This window comes from Nerophis lumbriciformis, linkage group LG38 (assembly GCF_033978685.3).
Source record: "Nerophis lumbriciformis linkage group LG38, RoL_Nlum_v2.1, whole genome shotgun sequence".
Lineage (NCBI taxonomy): Eukaryota > Metazoa > Chordata > Actinopteri > Syngnathiformes > Syngnathidae > Nerophis > Nerophis lumbriciformis.
The window spans coordinates 18,490,250-18,504,629 of NC_084585.2; the positions used below are offsets into that span (position 1 = coordinate 18,490,250).

The window sequence follows — 14,380 nt, forward strand, 5'->3', positions numbered from 1 at the left end:
ATTACTATTAGGTATAATGAGGTAAACATTACCGTATTTTGTCCATAAGCTCTGGGTTTGCTCTTTTACTGCCGTCGAATGCCTACTTTTAAGTATAAATCGAGTAAAACATCAACAAAAAAAATGTTTTCAAATTTTAATTGAAACCCTGTTCTTTTTCAGGAATACTTAAAACAATGACAACACATTCCTAAAATCATAAGTTCATTAAATGTTATAGAACAAAATGAGCCTCAAAACATCAGAACTTTTGCCGCACTTTCTGAAAAACCTGCTGTAATTCCGAAATTTTAGACCGCAAGAGTTACAAAAAAGCCTGCGAAATCCTGGAGAAACTGAATATTGAACAATTTGTATCCCATGTATACAGTACTTGTAACTCCAGAACATGCATCTAACTAAATTCTGGTTAGAATCAAATGGTATAAACATTTTCACAATACAGTTGGGGTGAAGACAATCTGGTCAAGATGTGATTTTAATCATTTATTTTTCAGGGAGTTGGCAACTCTATACAAGTAATCATTCACTTTGATTTGAAAACAGCATTATGTTGGCTGGTTTTTTCTTCTCTGCCTGCTGAACTCTTCTAATTTACGGGGTGATATTAAAGAACATGACAGAATGGGCTTTAAAAGGACGGTCGGCATGAATGTGACAGCAAGTTCAATTTCACTTTCCGATCTCTTTGACCTATGCAAAGAAGAAGTATATTTCTGTAGCCGTGGCAACAAAATGCATGTTTTATTGCCTTAGATGATTGAGAAATGAATGACTTACTACTACATTCATGTCACTAAAGGCCGTGGGGGTGGCGACAGTAGATTTTAGACCCCCCCTTTTTTCATTGCTCTCAACTCGCCACCCTCAATCAGAGTGAAATACAAGAGTGTGCAATAATGTGTGTGTTGCAAAATGAAGAAGGTATTATGATGTATATTGTAAATATTTATCATGTTTTGTGTGTGTGTGTGTGTGTGTGTGTGTGTGTGTGTGTGTGTGTGTGTGTGTGTGTGTGTGTGTGCGTGTGTGTGTGTGTGTGTGTGTGTGTGTGTGTGTGTGTGTGTGTGTGTGTGTGTGTGCGTGCGTGCGTGTGTGTGTGATACTGTGTATAGGAGAGTGTTTGGTGTGTGGTATTGTGTAAAGGAGAGTGTTTGAGTGTTAAGTTGTGTTTGTGGTGTGTTCCAGAGAAAATGTGTGCTTTTTCTTTGTCATTTGCTCCTCTGAAATCTCCTGCCTTCCTCTCAGATGACGACATACGGAGCTTTTCTCCATAAAGGAGCTTTCTGCAGGAATTACTTCAACCTTCTGGACTTGTTAGTGGTGGGAGTGTCTTTAGTCTCCTTTGGCATACAGTAAGTATGAATGAATGAAAGTCTACAGTACCATAGGTGGGTGCATTGAAAACATAAGCGCCAGACCTTAAATAGATGCCTTTATTTAAAACATACAGTATAGCACAGAGGTTCTTAACATATTTTGAACTGGGGGCCTAACGTTTCCACGACAGAGGGGCCCAGAGCCTACTTAAATATTAACACTGAATTAGTAATTCTACTCTTAATTTTAATCACGTGCAATATTTATATCTAACCTACTTACAGTTTAACAGGATAAACCTTGTCAAATGATATGAAACAATGCATTATTTTTTAAATATTATTAATTAAAGCTTAGGTCAAGTTGATTACAAAAAATAATTCTGATCCAATATACTGCAAAATCAGGGATTCATAAAAATAAATGTACATACTAAAATAAAAATAATTCTAAATAAATGTATAAATAATATTAATAATAGTAATATATATGTTTCTTAAATATTGTCCATAGAAACTACTCCATAGGAAGCAAAAAAAGAACAATCAACCATGGATGACAAAAGGAATAAAAATGTTTGCATTAAGAAGAATACATTATATAGAACATTTATAACACAAAGATATACAGAGCCAGAAAAAATTTATAAAAAGTATAAAAACAAGCTAAGTAGCATACTACGAACATGTAGAAAATAATATTAAAGTCAATTATTGGACAGGAACAAAAACAATATGATGGGGCATCCTCAATAGCATGATTAAAAATGGCACTCAGATGGAACTGTAAATAATGACAAAATTAAGGAAGTAGTGAAAGCTTAAATAATTACTTTGTAAATATTGGACCAAATTTGGAGGAAAGGATCCCATACCCAATTTTTATTGAAGACACATTAGATAGAAATCCCAACTCAATGTTCCTCACGAACACGACACAAGAGGAATCAGTTAAAATCGTGAAAAAATTTAAATCCAAGACCTCAACTGATTGTAATGCAATTGATATGTAAACGATTAAAAAGGTTATTGAAGAGATCTCAGGACCATTAAAAGGGAGCTGCACTTTTTAGGGAATTGTGCCTATCGTTCACAATCATTATTAGAGACAAGACAAAAGTTTTTGTTTTTTTTGCATTCCGACATATACAAATCGGCTCGTTCTTGGTGGCTAGCAATGCAGCTAATGGGAGCAATCAATTCTACCACTAAATCATTTTAAAAATCTATTCGAAAACCGTCAAACAATACTTCATTTATGTTTCGTAACCTGTAAAATAACCGAGCTGTAGCGACATTGCTATTGTAAGAGCAAACACTGAGGAACTCTTTTTTTAGCGTAGTAACACATCGCCGTGCTACTGTTTTACCAGTAAAAGCTAGCTACAGAAAGACATAAGCAAGCAACTGCGTCAAAATGAAACGCGTTTGAGTTTGTAATGCACAACACACTGCGATAAGACACCAATTTGTACTGACTAAAAAACATGAACAATCATATTTCAGTATCTGTAACGTATTAGCCCACATTTCATGTTTTGTTCTTACACAGCTAGCCAGACTGCATATGCTGTCTGTCATGATACACGCACGACATGCAGCTTGTATCATAATCAATATAAAGTGTGACTCACTGGATGGACAGTTGTCCGTTTGGTCCAGCTGGCCAGGGAAGTTTTTTCCTAATTATTTGGAAAATTCCACATTTTGCAGCGGTTTTCGTCTGCGCCAACGTCTCACTCTTCCTTCCTGCTGGCTTCTAGAAGCAGTAGTTAATCCTCCATATATTCAGATTCAAAAAGATAAGGTTGTGAATCCTCATTTGTCCAAAAATAATTATCTTTGTTGTTTGTTACCAAATCTGCCATGGTTAGAAGACGCGCACGCCTTTGTTTCACACAGTTGTTGCCAGAAATCGGAAGTGCGCTGCTATGGAAACAGAAGTAAATGCGCAGAGGAATTAGTTCCGGCAATGATTGAAATTACCAAAATACAGTAAATGTTAATAACAAGTCTGTTACTACATTATATATATATACTTGTAGGGTGTATAAAAAACGTTGGAGGGTTTTGAAATAGTTTTAGAGGCCTTTAAAGGCTACAACGGTGACTCCCATTAGCCGCATCTTCCAAGCGTTTTTTATCATCTTTAAAACTCCCCCTCCCCTACTCCCCCACCAAAAAGACGTGTGTTCTTGTCTTTCATAATGATTGTGAATGATAAGCAAAATATTTTTTTCAATATTTTGATAAAAAAATTGGAACGGTATGTATCAGAGGGTTGGTCTTGAACTGGGTAAGAATCTACTTAACCAACAGGAAACAATATGTGAAGCTAGGCGAACACACATCTACAACACTAAATATATCCTGTGGTGTACCACATGGATCAATACTGGGACTAAAATTTATCAATCTTTATATAAATGACAAGTTACAAAAGACTTAAAGTTAGTTTTATTCGCAGACAATACAACTGTGTTTTGTTTGGGAGAGAATACAAAGAAGCTTAAACAAAAAACAGACGAAATGAATAAATTAAAGAGATGGTTTGACAAAAACAGACTGAACCTGAGTAAAACTAAAATAATGCTATTAGGTCACTGTAGAAGAAACTACAAGTACAAATAGACAGAATAGACATTGAAAGAGTAAATTAAATCAAATTTGTGGTTGTAAAAATAAACTGGAAATCTCATATAAAAAATATACAACATAAATTAGCAAGAAATACATGAAATGAACAAAGCGAAATACGTATTGGACAAAAAATAGTTTCAAATTCTTTACTGTTGGCAAGTGTAACCAGTTATTGTGCAGAAATATGGGGAAATAACTACAAAAGTACAATTCAGTCACTGACTGTGTTACAAAAAAGATCAGTTAGAATAATACATAAAGTTGGATATAGAGAACATTCAAACCCTTTATTTATTGAATCGGGAATACTGAAATTCCACGATATAGTGAATTTGCAAACTGCTAAAATTATGCACAAAGCAAACTATAATCTGCTATCCAAGAATATACAACAATCCTCAACAACAGAGGAGAAATATAACCTCAGAGAAAAATGTAACTTAAAACATTTGTGTGCATGTACAACACGTAAAACCTTCAGTATATCAGTATGTGCAATTAAATTATGGAATGGATTAAGTTATAAATGGTAATGGTAAATGGGTTATACTTGTATAGCGCTTTTCTACCTTCAAGGTACTCAAAGCGCTTTGACACTATTTCCAAATTCACCCATTCACACACACTTTCACACACTGATGGCGGGAGCTGCCATGCAAGTCCCTAACCACGACCCATCAGGAGCAAGGGTGATGTGTCTCGCTCAAGGACACAATGGATGTGACGAGGTTGGTAGTAGGTGGGGATCGAACCAGGAACCCTCAGGTTGCTGGCACTACCTCTCTCCCAACTGCGCCACGCCGTCCCCAGTTATTCATAATTGTATCAACCTCATCACAGCTAGCAAAAGTTGTTGGGTCAAAAAGAAGAGAAAACCTGCTGATGGCAGAGTCATTTAGAATGCGTGTCTGCTTCCTCACTTTGGAAGTAGTCTGAGTCAGTGAGAACGACAGATTAAAAACAAGTTAACAAATCAAACAATGTACTGATACCATCCAGTTTAAGCAATTGTTCAAACTCAAAGTGTTTACAAAGTACCAAGAAGAGGAACCATGATAAACATTCTGAACTTATTTATAATCTTATTCATCTCACTATATGAAATGCAACTTACTCCACTATTTATTATTTATTTATTTATTAATATTATCATTATTATTATCTTGTTTAAATATATATATACAGTATATATATTTTATTTTGTATGGAGTATACTGTGAGCAAATTAAGAACATGAAGTGAACAAAAGTGTTAGCAATTGCTATGTAACGAAGATGGGGTAGGATTGAATAAGCTCTGCTTTTTCCTACTCCTTTTTGAACATGTTGAAGAAAGAAACTGGAAATTGTGATGTATCATGTTGTAACTGTATGCTTGTACGAAATAAACTCAAACCATCACCATAACCATAAATAAACTGTCAATGAAATTCAAGTCCAAATGAAAATACAGCTTCACCGCTTTATCTCCCTTTCTATCGCTATATCTCCCTTTCTTGCGCTCTCTCTCTCTCTCTCTCTCTCTCTCTCTCTCTCTCTCTCTCTCTCTCTCTCTATATATATATATATATATTATTTTCATGACTATTTACATTGTAGATTGTCACTGAAGGCATCACAACTATGAATGAACACATGTGGACTTATGTACTTAACAAAAAACTGAAAACATGTTTTATATTCTTGTTTCTTCAAAATAGCCACCCTTTTGCTCTGATTACTGCTTTGCACACTCTTGGCATTCTCTCGATGAGCTTCAAGCACATCTATGAAGTGAAACCCATTTCAGGTGACTACCTCTTGAAGCTCATCAAGTGAATGGCAAAAGTGTGTGAAAAAGTAATCAGAGCAAAGGGTGGCTATTTTGAAGACACTAGAATACAAAACATGTTTTCAGTTATTTCACCTTTTTTTGTTAAGTACATAACTCCACATGTGTTCATTCATAGTTTTGATGCCTTCAGTGACAATCTACATTGTAAATAGAAAATAAAGAAAACATATTGATTGAGAAGGTGTGTCCAAACTTTTGGCCTGTACAGTATATATATATATATATATATATATATATATATATATATATATATATATATATATATATATATATATATATATAGTGTGTATATATGTATCATCTATATATTTATAATCTATATATCTGCATCACATTCTAGACAGCTAGCCAACACGATGTAATGATATAATATATAAACAAAACGTGTTGTGTGTGCTCGCCATACAGGTCGTCTGCCATCTCAGTGGTGAAGATTCTCAGGGTCCTTCGTGTCCTGAGACCCTTGAGAGCCATTAACCGAGCCAAAGGCCTAAAGGTGCAGCTGCTCGTAGCTCCACATGAAAAGTGCAGTCTGTGACGTTGATGGTGAATGCAGGAGTGTATTCATATGTAGTGTACATGTATCTACTCGTTCAACAGCACGTGGTGCAGTGTGTGTTTGTGGCCATCAGAACCATTGGGAACATCATGATTGTCACCACTCTGCTGCAGTTCATGTTTGCCTGCATTGGGGTGCAGCTCTTCAAGGTCAGCACTGATGTTTCAATAAACATAGCGTTAGCATACGACAGAGGTTTGGCGGTGCAAACGTGTCATTTTCCTGCACAGGGAAAGTTCTACCGCTGCACAGATGAAGCCAAGTCGAGCCCAGAGGAGTGCAAGTTGGTTTTCATCGTTTTTGACCAGCACAGCCCATTCGCCGTCCACATTTAAAAACTTTACGTTAATTATTTGTTTATGCAGAGGCACCTATATCCTGTATAAGGACGGCGATGTGAACCAGCCCACCATCCACAAACGAGTGTGGCACAACAGCGACTTCAACTTTGACAACGTGCTCATGGCCATGATGGCTCTCTTCACTGTGTCCACATTTGAAGGCTGGCCTGCGTAAGACATTTTCCAAACGTATACACACACATATCGAGTGACATGCTTGAGTGATGCTTGATCAACCGTGGGGAAAAAAGCCACTGCACAATGAAGGAATGCATGCAGTAAAATAAATGGAATATTACAAATGTTACACACATACAGTACAGGCCAAAAGTTTGGATACACCTTCTCATTCAATGTGTTTTCTTTATTTTCATGACTATTTACGTTGTAGATTGTCACTGAAGGCATCAAAACTATGAATGAACACATGTGGAGTTATGTACTTAACATAAAAAGCTGAAATAACTGAAAACATGTTTTATATTCGAGCTTCTTCAAAATAGCCACCCTTTGCTCTGATTACTGCTTTGCACACTCTTGGCATTCTCTGGATGAGTTTCAAGAGGTAGTCATCTGAAATGGTTTTCATTTCACAGGTGTGCTTGAAGCTCATCGAGAAAATGCCAAGAGTGTGCAAATCAGTAATCAGAGCAAAGGGTGGCTATTTTGAAGAAACTAGAATACAAATCATGTTTTCAGTTATTTCACCTTTTTTTGTTAAGTATATAACTCCATATGTGTTCATTCATAGTTGTGATGCCTTCAGTGACAATCTACAATGTAAATAGTCATGAAAATAAAGAAAACGCATTGAATGAGGAGGTGTGTCCAAACTTTTGGCCTGTACTGTATATTAATAATATTAAATATATATGAACCTATTAATAAAATACAAATAAATGACATATTTGATATTTATACTATTTATTTTTAATCAATTTTAAAAACTCTATATCAAGTTTTTAATCATATCTCTATTTAATGTATGCTGCACAGTAAGGAATTACATACAGTAAAAAGTCAATATGTTATAATGAAATCATCAATAAAACATTACAAATGAAGAATGTATGTTCTATAATACATAAATAGCCCAAGAATTGTACAATCAAACAAACTACTGCTGATAATAAAGGGTAACACTGCTAATAATCAAAGTATTGATGAGGTGTATACCTCTCATGTGTCCCCAGGTTACTTTACAAGGCCATCGACTCCAACAGGGAGAACCTGGGGCCCATTTACAACTACCGTGTGGAGATCTCTATCTTCTTCATCATCTACATCATCATCATTGCCTTCTTCATGATGAACATATTCGTGGGTTTTGTGATCGTCACATTTCAGGAGCAAGGAGAGAAAGAGTACAAGAACTGCGAACTTGACAAAAACCAGGTCAGTGGAGGCCAGCTTCTGTATTTAGTGTGTCTTTACTTTTGGGGTTTTTTCTGTATGTATTGCAAAATTAACCCAAAAAATAATGTTATAGTTAGAGATGTCCGATAATGGCTTTTTTACCGATATCCGATATTCCGATATTGTCCAACTCTTAATTACAGATACCGATATCAACCAATACCGATATATACAGTCGTGGAATTAACACATTATTATGCCTAATTTTGTTGTGATGCCCGCTGGATGCATTAAACAATGTAACAAGGTTTTCCAAAAGAAATCAACTCAAGTTATGGAAAAAAATGCCAACATGGCACTGCCATATTTATTATTGAAGTCACAAAGTGCATTATTTTTTTTAACATGCCTCAAAACAATAACAGTGCAATACTTTTTCATAACATGGTCACTACTGCCTAGTTTCTCTTGTTATATTCTTATTTTACTGTTATATTTTTATTCTCATTGTTGCTTTTTATTTTTATTCTTATTGTAATATTTTTTTATTCTGTTTCCATTTATACTCCCATTATTTACTTCTTACTTATTAAATTCAATCTCAATTCTGTACACTGCTGCTGGATTTTTTAATTTTCCTGAGGGAACTCTCTTGAAGGAATCAATAAAGTACTATCTATCTATCTATCCAAACAGCAGCTTGAAATTTGTGACATGCTCTCCCTGAGAGAGACTATGAGGAGGTTGAGGTGGGCGGGGTTGGGGTAGGTGGGGGTAGGGGGTAGCAGGGGTGTTTATATTGTAGCGTCCCGGAAGAGTTAGTACTGCAAGGGATTCTGGGTATTTGTTCTGTTGTGTTTATGTTGTGTTACGGTGCGGATGTTCTCCCGAAATGTGTTTGTCATTCTTGTTTGGTGTGGGTTCACAGTGTGGCGCATATTTGTAACAGTGTTTATACGGCCACCGTCAGTGTGACCTGTATGGCTGTTGATCAAGTATGCCTTGCATTAATTCGTGATGAGAACAGCCGGTAGATATTATGTGACTCGGACGGCACACACGCAAAGGAAATGCCTTTAAGGTTTATTGGCACTCTGTACCTCTCCCTACGTCCGTGTACACAGCGGCGTTTTAAAACGTCATACATTTTACTTTTAGAAACCGATACCGATAATTAAAAAACCGATACCGATAATTTGCGATATTACATTTTAAAGCATTTATCGGCCGATAATATCGGCAGCCCGATATTATCGGACATCCCTAGTTATAGTGCATAGAATATCAGTTGAGCTCTCTATAATATGACAATGCTGGGTTAGAATGAATGAACATGTGGTGTTGGTGTGCAGCGTCAGTGTGTGGAGTACGCCCTGAAGGCCCGTCCTCTGAGGAGGTACATCCCCAAGAACCCGTACCAGTACAAGTTCTGGTATGTGGTCAACTCTACCGGCTTTGAGTACATCATGTTTGTGCTCATCATGCTCAACACACTCTGCCTGGCGGTCCAGGTAAGACAAATGACTGTATTACCTCAACATTGTCAGCTATTTTTAAATTGAGTGTACAACTCACTTAAAGAAGCACTAAGTAACTTTTCAACCTTCATAAAATATTTTGATAACTTTTGGAATGATACATCGACTTACAACAAGTTGAATGACACCTCTGTCATGCCTTGAGGGGGTCTGTATCGCTTTTACTGGCAGTTAACGATATTGAGGAGAGTGGCAGGACCCCTGCCACACAAAAAACTACAAATGCGCTGACTTGCTTTACGGCATAAAAAGACCGAAGTCGATGTGGACGCCTTTGTGCTGCCAGAAAACTAAAAGAAGAAGAAGAAGAAGAAGAACGCCTATGTGCAATTACTGCTGATGAGCAGCCTGTTTGGATGGACTGTGATGCAAAAATATACTGTATAGGCTAGCTTGTATGCTAGAGTACACACAGATGCTAAATCATATTAACTTGATTAGATACATCTTTAGAATGCATATTATGCATTCATCACTAATGATGTACTGTATATGCTTGTTAGAGCTGTGTTAGTTCCACTTCTTTGCATCTTCTGTTTCTGTGGCTGCAATTGTCTCCTAATAACAACTGTTAATTTAGTGGAAAATGTAAAAATGTAAATATAACTAGTTGAATAAGTATCATATGTATTTTTTTCTTCCTTTCTTATTGCTGAAACTAGCACTACGGCCAGTCGGCACTCTTTAACTACGTCATGGACATCCTCAACATGGTCTTCACGACTGTTTTCACTGTGGAAATGGTTCTCAAGCTCATTGCTTTTAAACCCAGGGTGAGTCAGACACATTAACTCACAAATACAGTGGAACCTGCTTATTTTAACACCCCGTGGACGTACAGTAGGCAGTTGTCGATATTAACAAAATCTAAATCGATTCATTGGCTTGATTCTAAAACCTGTGGTATAAGTGGTTTGATCCAGGCAGTAATGCAGCGTGTTTACTTGTGCAAAGCTGGACAGCCAGTTGACATCTAAATGTCCTCCAATAAGCACACAAGGTTGTTGTTTTTTCTTCTATTTTAGTCAAATCATTTACAAAAGGTTAATATTGTAGGCTAAAGGCTACTAGGAGCTAGCAACCACACAACAGTTAAGCACACAATAGCATGCAAGCAAGACATATGTAATAAGTGTCCTTAATAAAAAAATTTGCAGTCTAACACAGCACATTTGTCAATACAAACATATATCAAATAAATAGATTTGCATATTACAAACATACTTAAACATACAATTTCTCAGAGGCAGAAGCGTATCAAAAAGTATCCAGTAACAAACGTGTCCGCATCATTTTGCTTATTGCGTCATGAGCTTAAATTAATTAATTATTGTGGCCACTAGGTGTCGCCAAAAACATTTGCCTCTCCACTTCAACTTAAAGACACAATAAATGAATTCCAGGCGGTTAATAATAGATTAGCATTTTTCATACCTCCCATTATTCTCTGTTTGACTAATTTCACTTGATCCAACCTTTTCTAATATTCCACACTACAAAATGATATAAGTGTGTCTGATTCCTGCTAATATTGTATTGTATCTGTAGCGGTATCAGCCAATAATCAAGGGTCCAATATCAGTATTGTATTGAAGTGGAATAAGTAAAAAATTATAATTATAACACAGTGGGCCAAGGCTTGATGAGTTGTTTGACATCAACGTTTTGGCAAAATAAGCGGGACCGGCTTGAGTGGATTCTACTGTAAAACAATTTTAAGTACTGTACTATAGACCGCTGCACCCTCTAAACACAAAATGAAACAAAGTTCACATCAAAACAATGACAATTTGCTCTGTCACCTATAACACAAAATTTAATTTAATACATTTAACTACATGGCATATTTTCACTTGCATTGCATTGCTTTTTGAAAAATAATATTAAAATAAAGTAGCCCCTGTGTACTTCCTGTTTTCTGTACTGTATGTGGCCATTGTGAAACATGTTTTGAATTTACTGATGTACAGTAGTTACATAAAAATGTCTGAGTAATGTTTTGTTTTTTTACTTGGCCCTCGACTGCCTGCCCATCAGCTCTTTGTTGCCAAGAAGAACAGGATGCTAGTAAGAGCGTGTGGGATGCAGTGCAGACATTTTCCCAAATGCATGCAATATTAATATTAGTAGTTTGGTGCAGCCAACTACGTAAACTGGGTCAAATGCAGTTCAGCTCAAGTAGAAAGTGGTGTGCTTTATGTCTTGGAAAAATTATAAAAACTTACTTTGGGCTGTAATATTAGACTTATGGGTATATTAACTCTCAAGAGTCCACAACCTCGTATCCAGGGTATACGCCTGCGCAGCATGATAGGTGGCGTAGTATGATGACGCATCAGTTGTATGCACTTTGGGTGCAGTGAAAGCGAAAGTAAAGCTAACAAATAAACAAGACAGCTATTTTCTATTGATGGAGAGAAGATCTTCATGAATCATTTAAAACAAATGTGTCAAACTAATTTTAGAACGGGGGCCACATAGACAAAAATCTACTCCCATGTAGGCCAGACTGGTAAAATCACAGCACGATAACTTAAAAATAAAGACAACTTCAGATTGTTTTCTTTGTTTAAAAATAGAACAAGCACATTCTGAAATTGTAGAAAGCATAATGTTGTTGGGGGTTTTTTACACTTACATGTTGCGGTTAATAGTATTCTACCTTTATTTGTCATTATTTATATTTTCTGAATAAATTATATGATAATGTTCATCAGTCAACTCATTGGTGTTCATTTTCAATGTATCAAGATAAAAAATGTTTATCAAAATCAAATTACAGGATGTTATTTATGTAGTTTGATCATTTTCCTTGACTGATATACTAACCTCAGGTGGTTTGTTTTGTACATATGTAGCATCATCTACAAAGATACAAAGAATTGCTATTGTGACATCCAGTGGGCACATTTAGAACAGCGGTTTCTTTCATTCAAAAATGTCAGGTAAATTTTTATACTTAGCAAACTCATCCCGCGGGCCGGTGCGCGGGCCGTACGTTTGACACCCCTGATTTAAAGCATGTACGGCTATTTGGTTTCATACGTAGGATTGGTAAACCAACACTGACGTGAATTATGTTATTTTAAGCTTTCTTGAGGTGGAAAAATTATGAGGGGGCTGTGACACCTTTTTTTTTTTTACATACATTATTATTATAATTCACCATATATTTCATCACATGTACCGGTACTTTGTTTTTCGTAAAATGTTTTTTGAATGATACATTTTATAATTTAATTTTCAGTTTTAAGATTTGTGTTAAACCCCAATTGAGGCAAAATAAACAGATTTTTAGGGTGAAATATAAAGGTAATCACAACAGTACGTAAAAGCACTTGCTTATACCCTGGACTCCTAAGAGTTAACATACAGTAAGTTGTACCTTATGGATGTATTTGTGGCGGTTCACCATATAGTATGTGTGAGCGCAAATAAAGAATTAATGTTTCTGCTGGTCTTGCATCCAACACGACGACCGTGCATTCAACCTCACTCAGGGCTATTTCGGAGACGCCTGGAATGTGTTTGACGCCCTGGTTGTGATTGGCAGCATAGTAGACATTGTTCTGAGCGAGATCGATGTAAGTAAAAGTCGGTTTTCAACTGGCCGTCGCTCTCTTCTGCCCTTTTCCTGTTTTTCAGCCAGTGCGACTCGCTCCATCTTTGCCTTGTTATCTGATTACTTCTAATGCTTGTTCTCTCTTTCTTGTCCTCAACTCATCCTTCCACGTCATGTTTGGCATTGTTTCTCCCTTCCCTTTGCATCTTCACTTTGTGCACTGACTGCAGCACTATTTCGCTGATGCTTGGAACACGTTTGATGCCTTAATTGTCGTCGGTAGCGTTGTTGATATCGCTATCACTGAAGTGAATGTAAGTACGACTTAACTCTTGACTTCCGGGTCAAACTGAAGCTTTATGAGACATTTACAGTTACAGTTGTTTAATACTCATGCTCCACATCCCAAAAACATTTAAACTATGTTAGTTAGTTGGAGATTTAATTTTGTAAATGTTGGTTTGTCTATGTGTCCTCTGATTGACTAATGCTTGAACCATGTGGAACGCCACAAAATGGGAAACGATCTTGAAAGAATGGCATCTCATCTAAAGCTTCACTTTGACTTTGTGCTGTTGTTTGTTTGTTTTTTCTATTCTACTGTGCTTTGTTACTGCCTTGTCGCTGCTTCTCTATGTCTTCTTCAGTGGAATGTGTTGCCCGATGATGATGACATCTCTTTTTAAAAGGGAATGTTTTCTTGATTAATGTGGTTCTCTAATTAATTGTACTCTTGTTTATTTTGTTTCCATAGAAACTTGTAGAGGCAAGTATGACAATGACAGTTGTTTTTTGTGTTTACCCTATTGTTGTTCACAACAACTTTATCGTCATAATAACAGCTAATTTAGTTTTTAACTTGGGCTTTATCTTTTTAAAGGTCAGCGAGTCATTTCAAATATATGTTTTGCTTCATACACAAATACAGTACAAGTAATAAATACATTTGAGTATTAGGGCAACATTGAAACAGAAAACGTGCACATTTATGAGATTAATATTGTAATATTTGTTTTTTGGAAAAGGTTTTATTGTTTTAAGAGTAAAGTCATTATTTTAAGTAAGTATAAAAATTCCCACACAAACTAAACATAACATTACATGTTCCCTGTAAAATTATAACTATATTCTCATAAAACTAAGATATTTTTCCCTATGTAATACTATGCCCTAAGTCTTAAAAAAATGTATATAACAACTGTTTTCATAAAATTCTGATTTTCTTCTCTGGA

The 14,380-nt window shown here is 36.0% G+C and overlaps 1 protein-coding gene across 4 annotated transcripts in view; it reads left to right on the plus strand.

Annotated features, from left to right (window-relative positions):
* cacna1da (calcium channel, voltage-dependent, L type, alpha 1D subunit, a) overlaps positions 1–14,380 on the plus strand; it is a 179,313-nt gene that overhangs the window by 125,342 nt on the left and 39,591 nt on the right. For all 4 annotated transcript variants that reach the window (XM_061932764.2, XM_061932765.2, XM_061932766.2 and 1 more), the window contains 9 exons: positions 1,249–1,355; positions 6,201–6,288; positions 6,393–6,500; positions 6,582–6,634; positions 6,717–6,863; positions 7,886–8,087; positions 9,401–9,559; positions 10,249–10,359; positions 13,379–13,462. In XM_061932764.2, the coding sequence (XP_061788748.1) occupies positions 1,249–1,355; positions 6,201–6,288; positions 6,393–6,500; positions 6,582–6,634; positions 6,717–6,863; positions 7,886–8,087; positions 9,401–9,559; positions 10,249–10,359; positions 13,379–13,462 (1,059 nt within the window). The remainder of the gene's footprint in view (positions 1–1,248; positions 1,356–6,200; positions 6,289–6,392; positions 6,501–6,581; positions 6,635–6,716; positions 6,864–7,885; positions 8,088–9,400; positions 9,560–10,248; positions 10,360–13,378; positions 13,463–14,380) is intronic.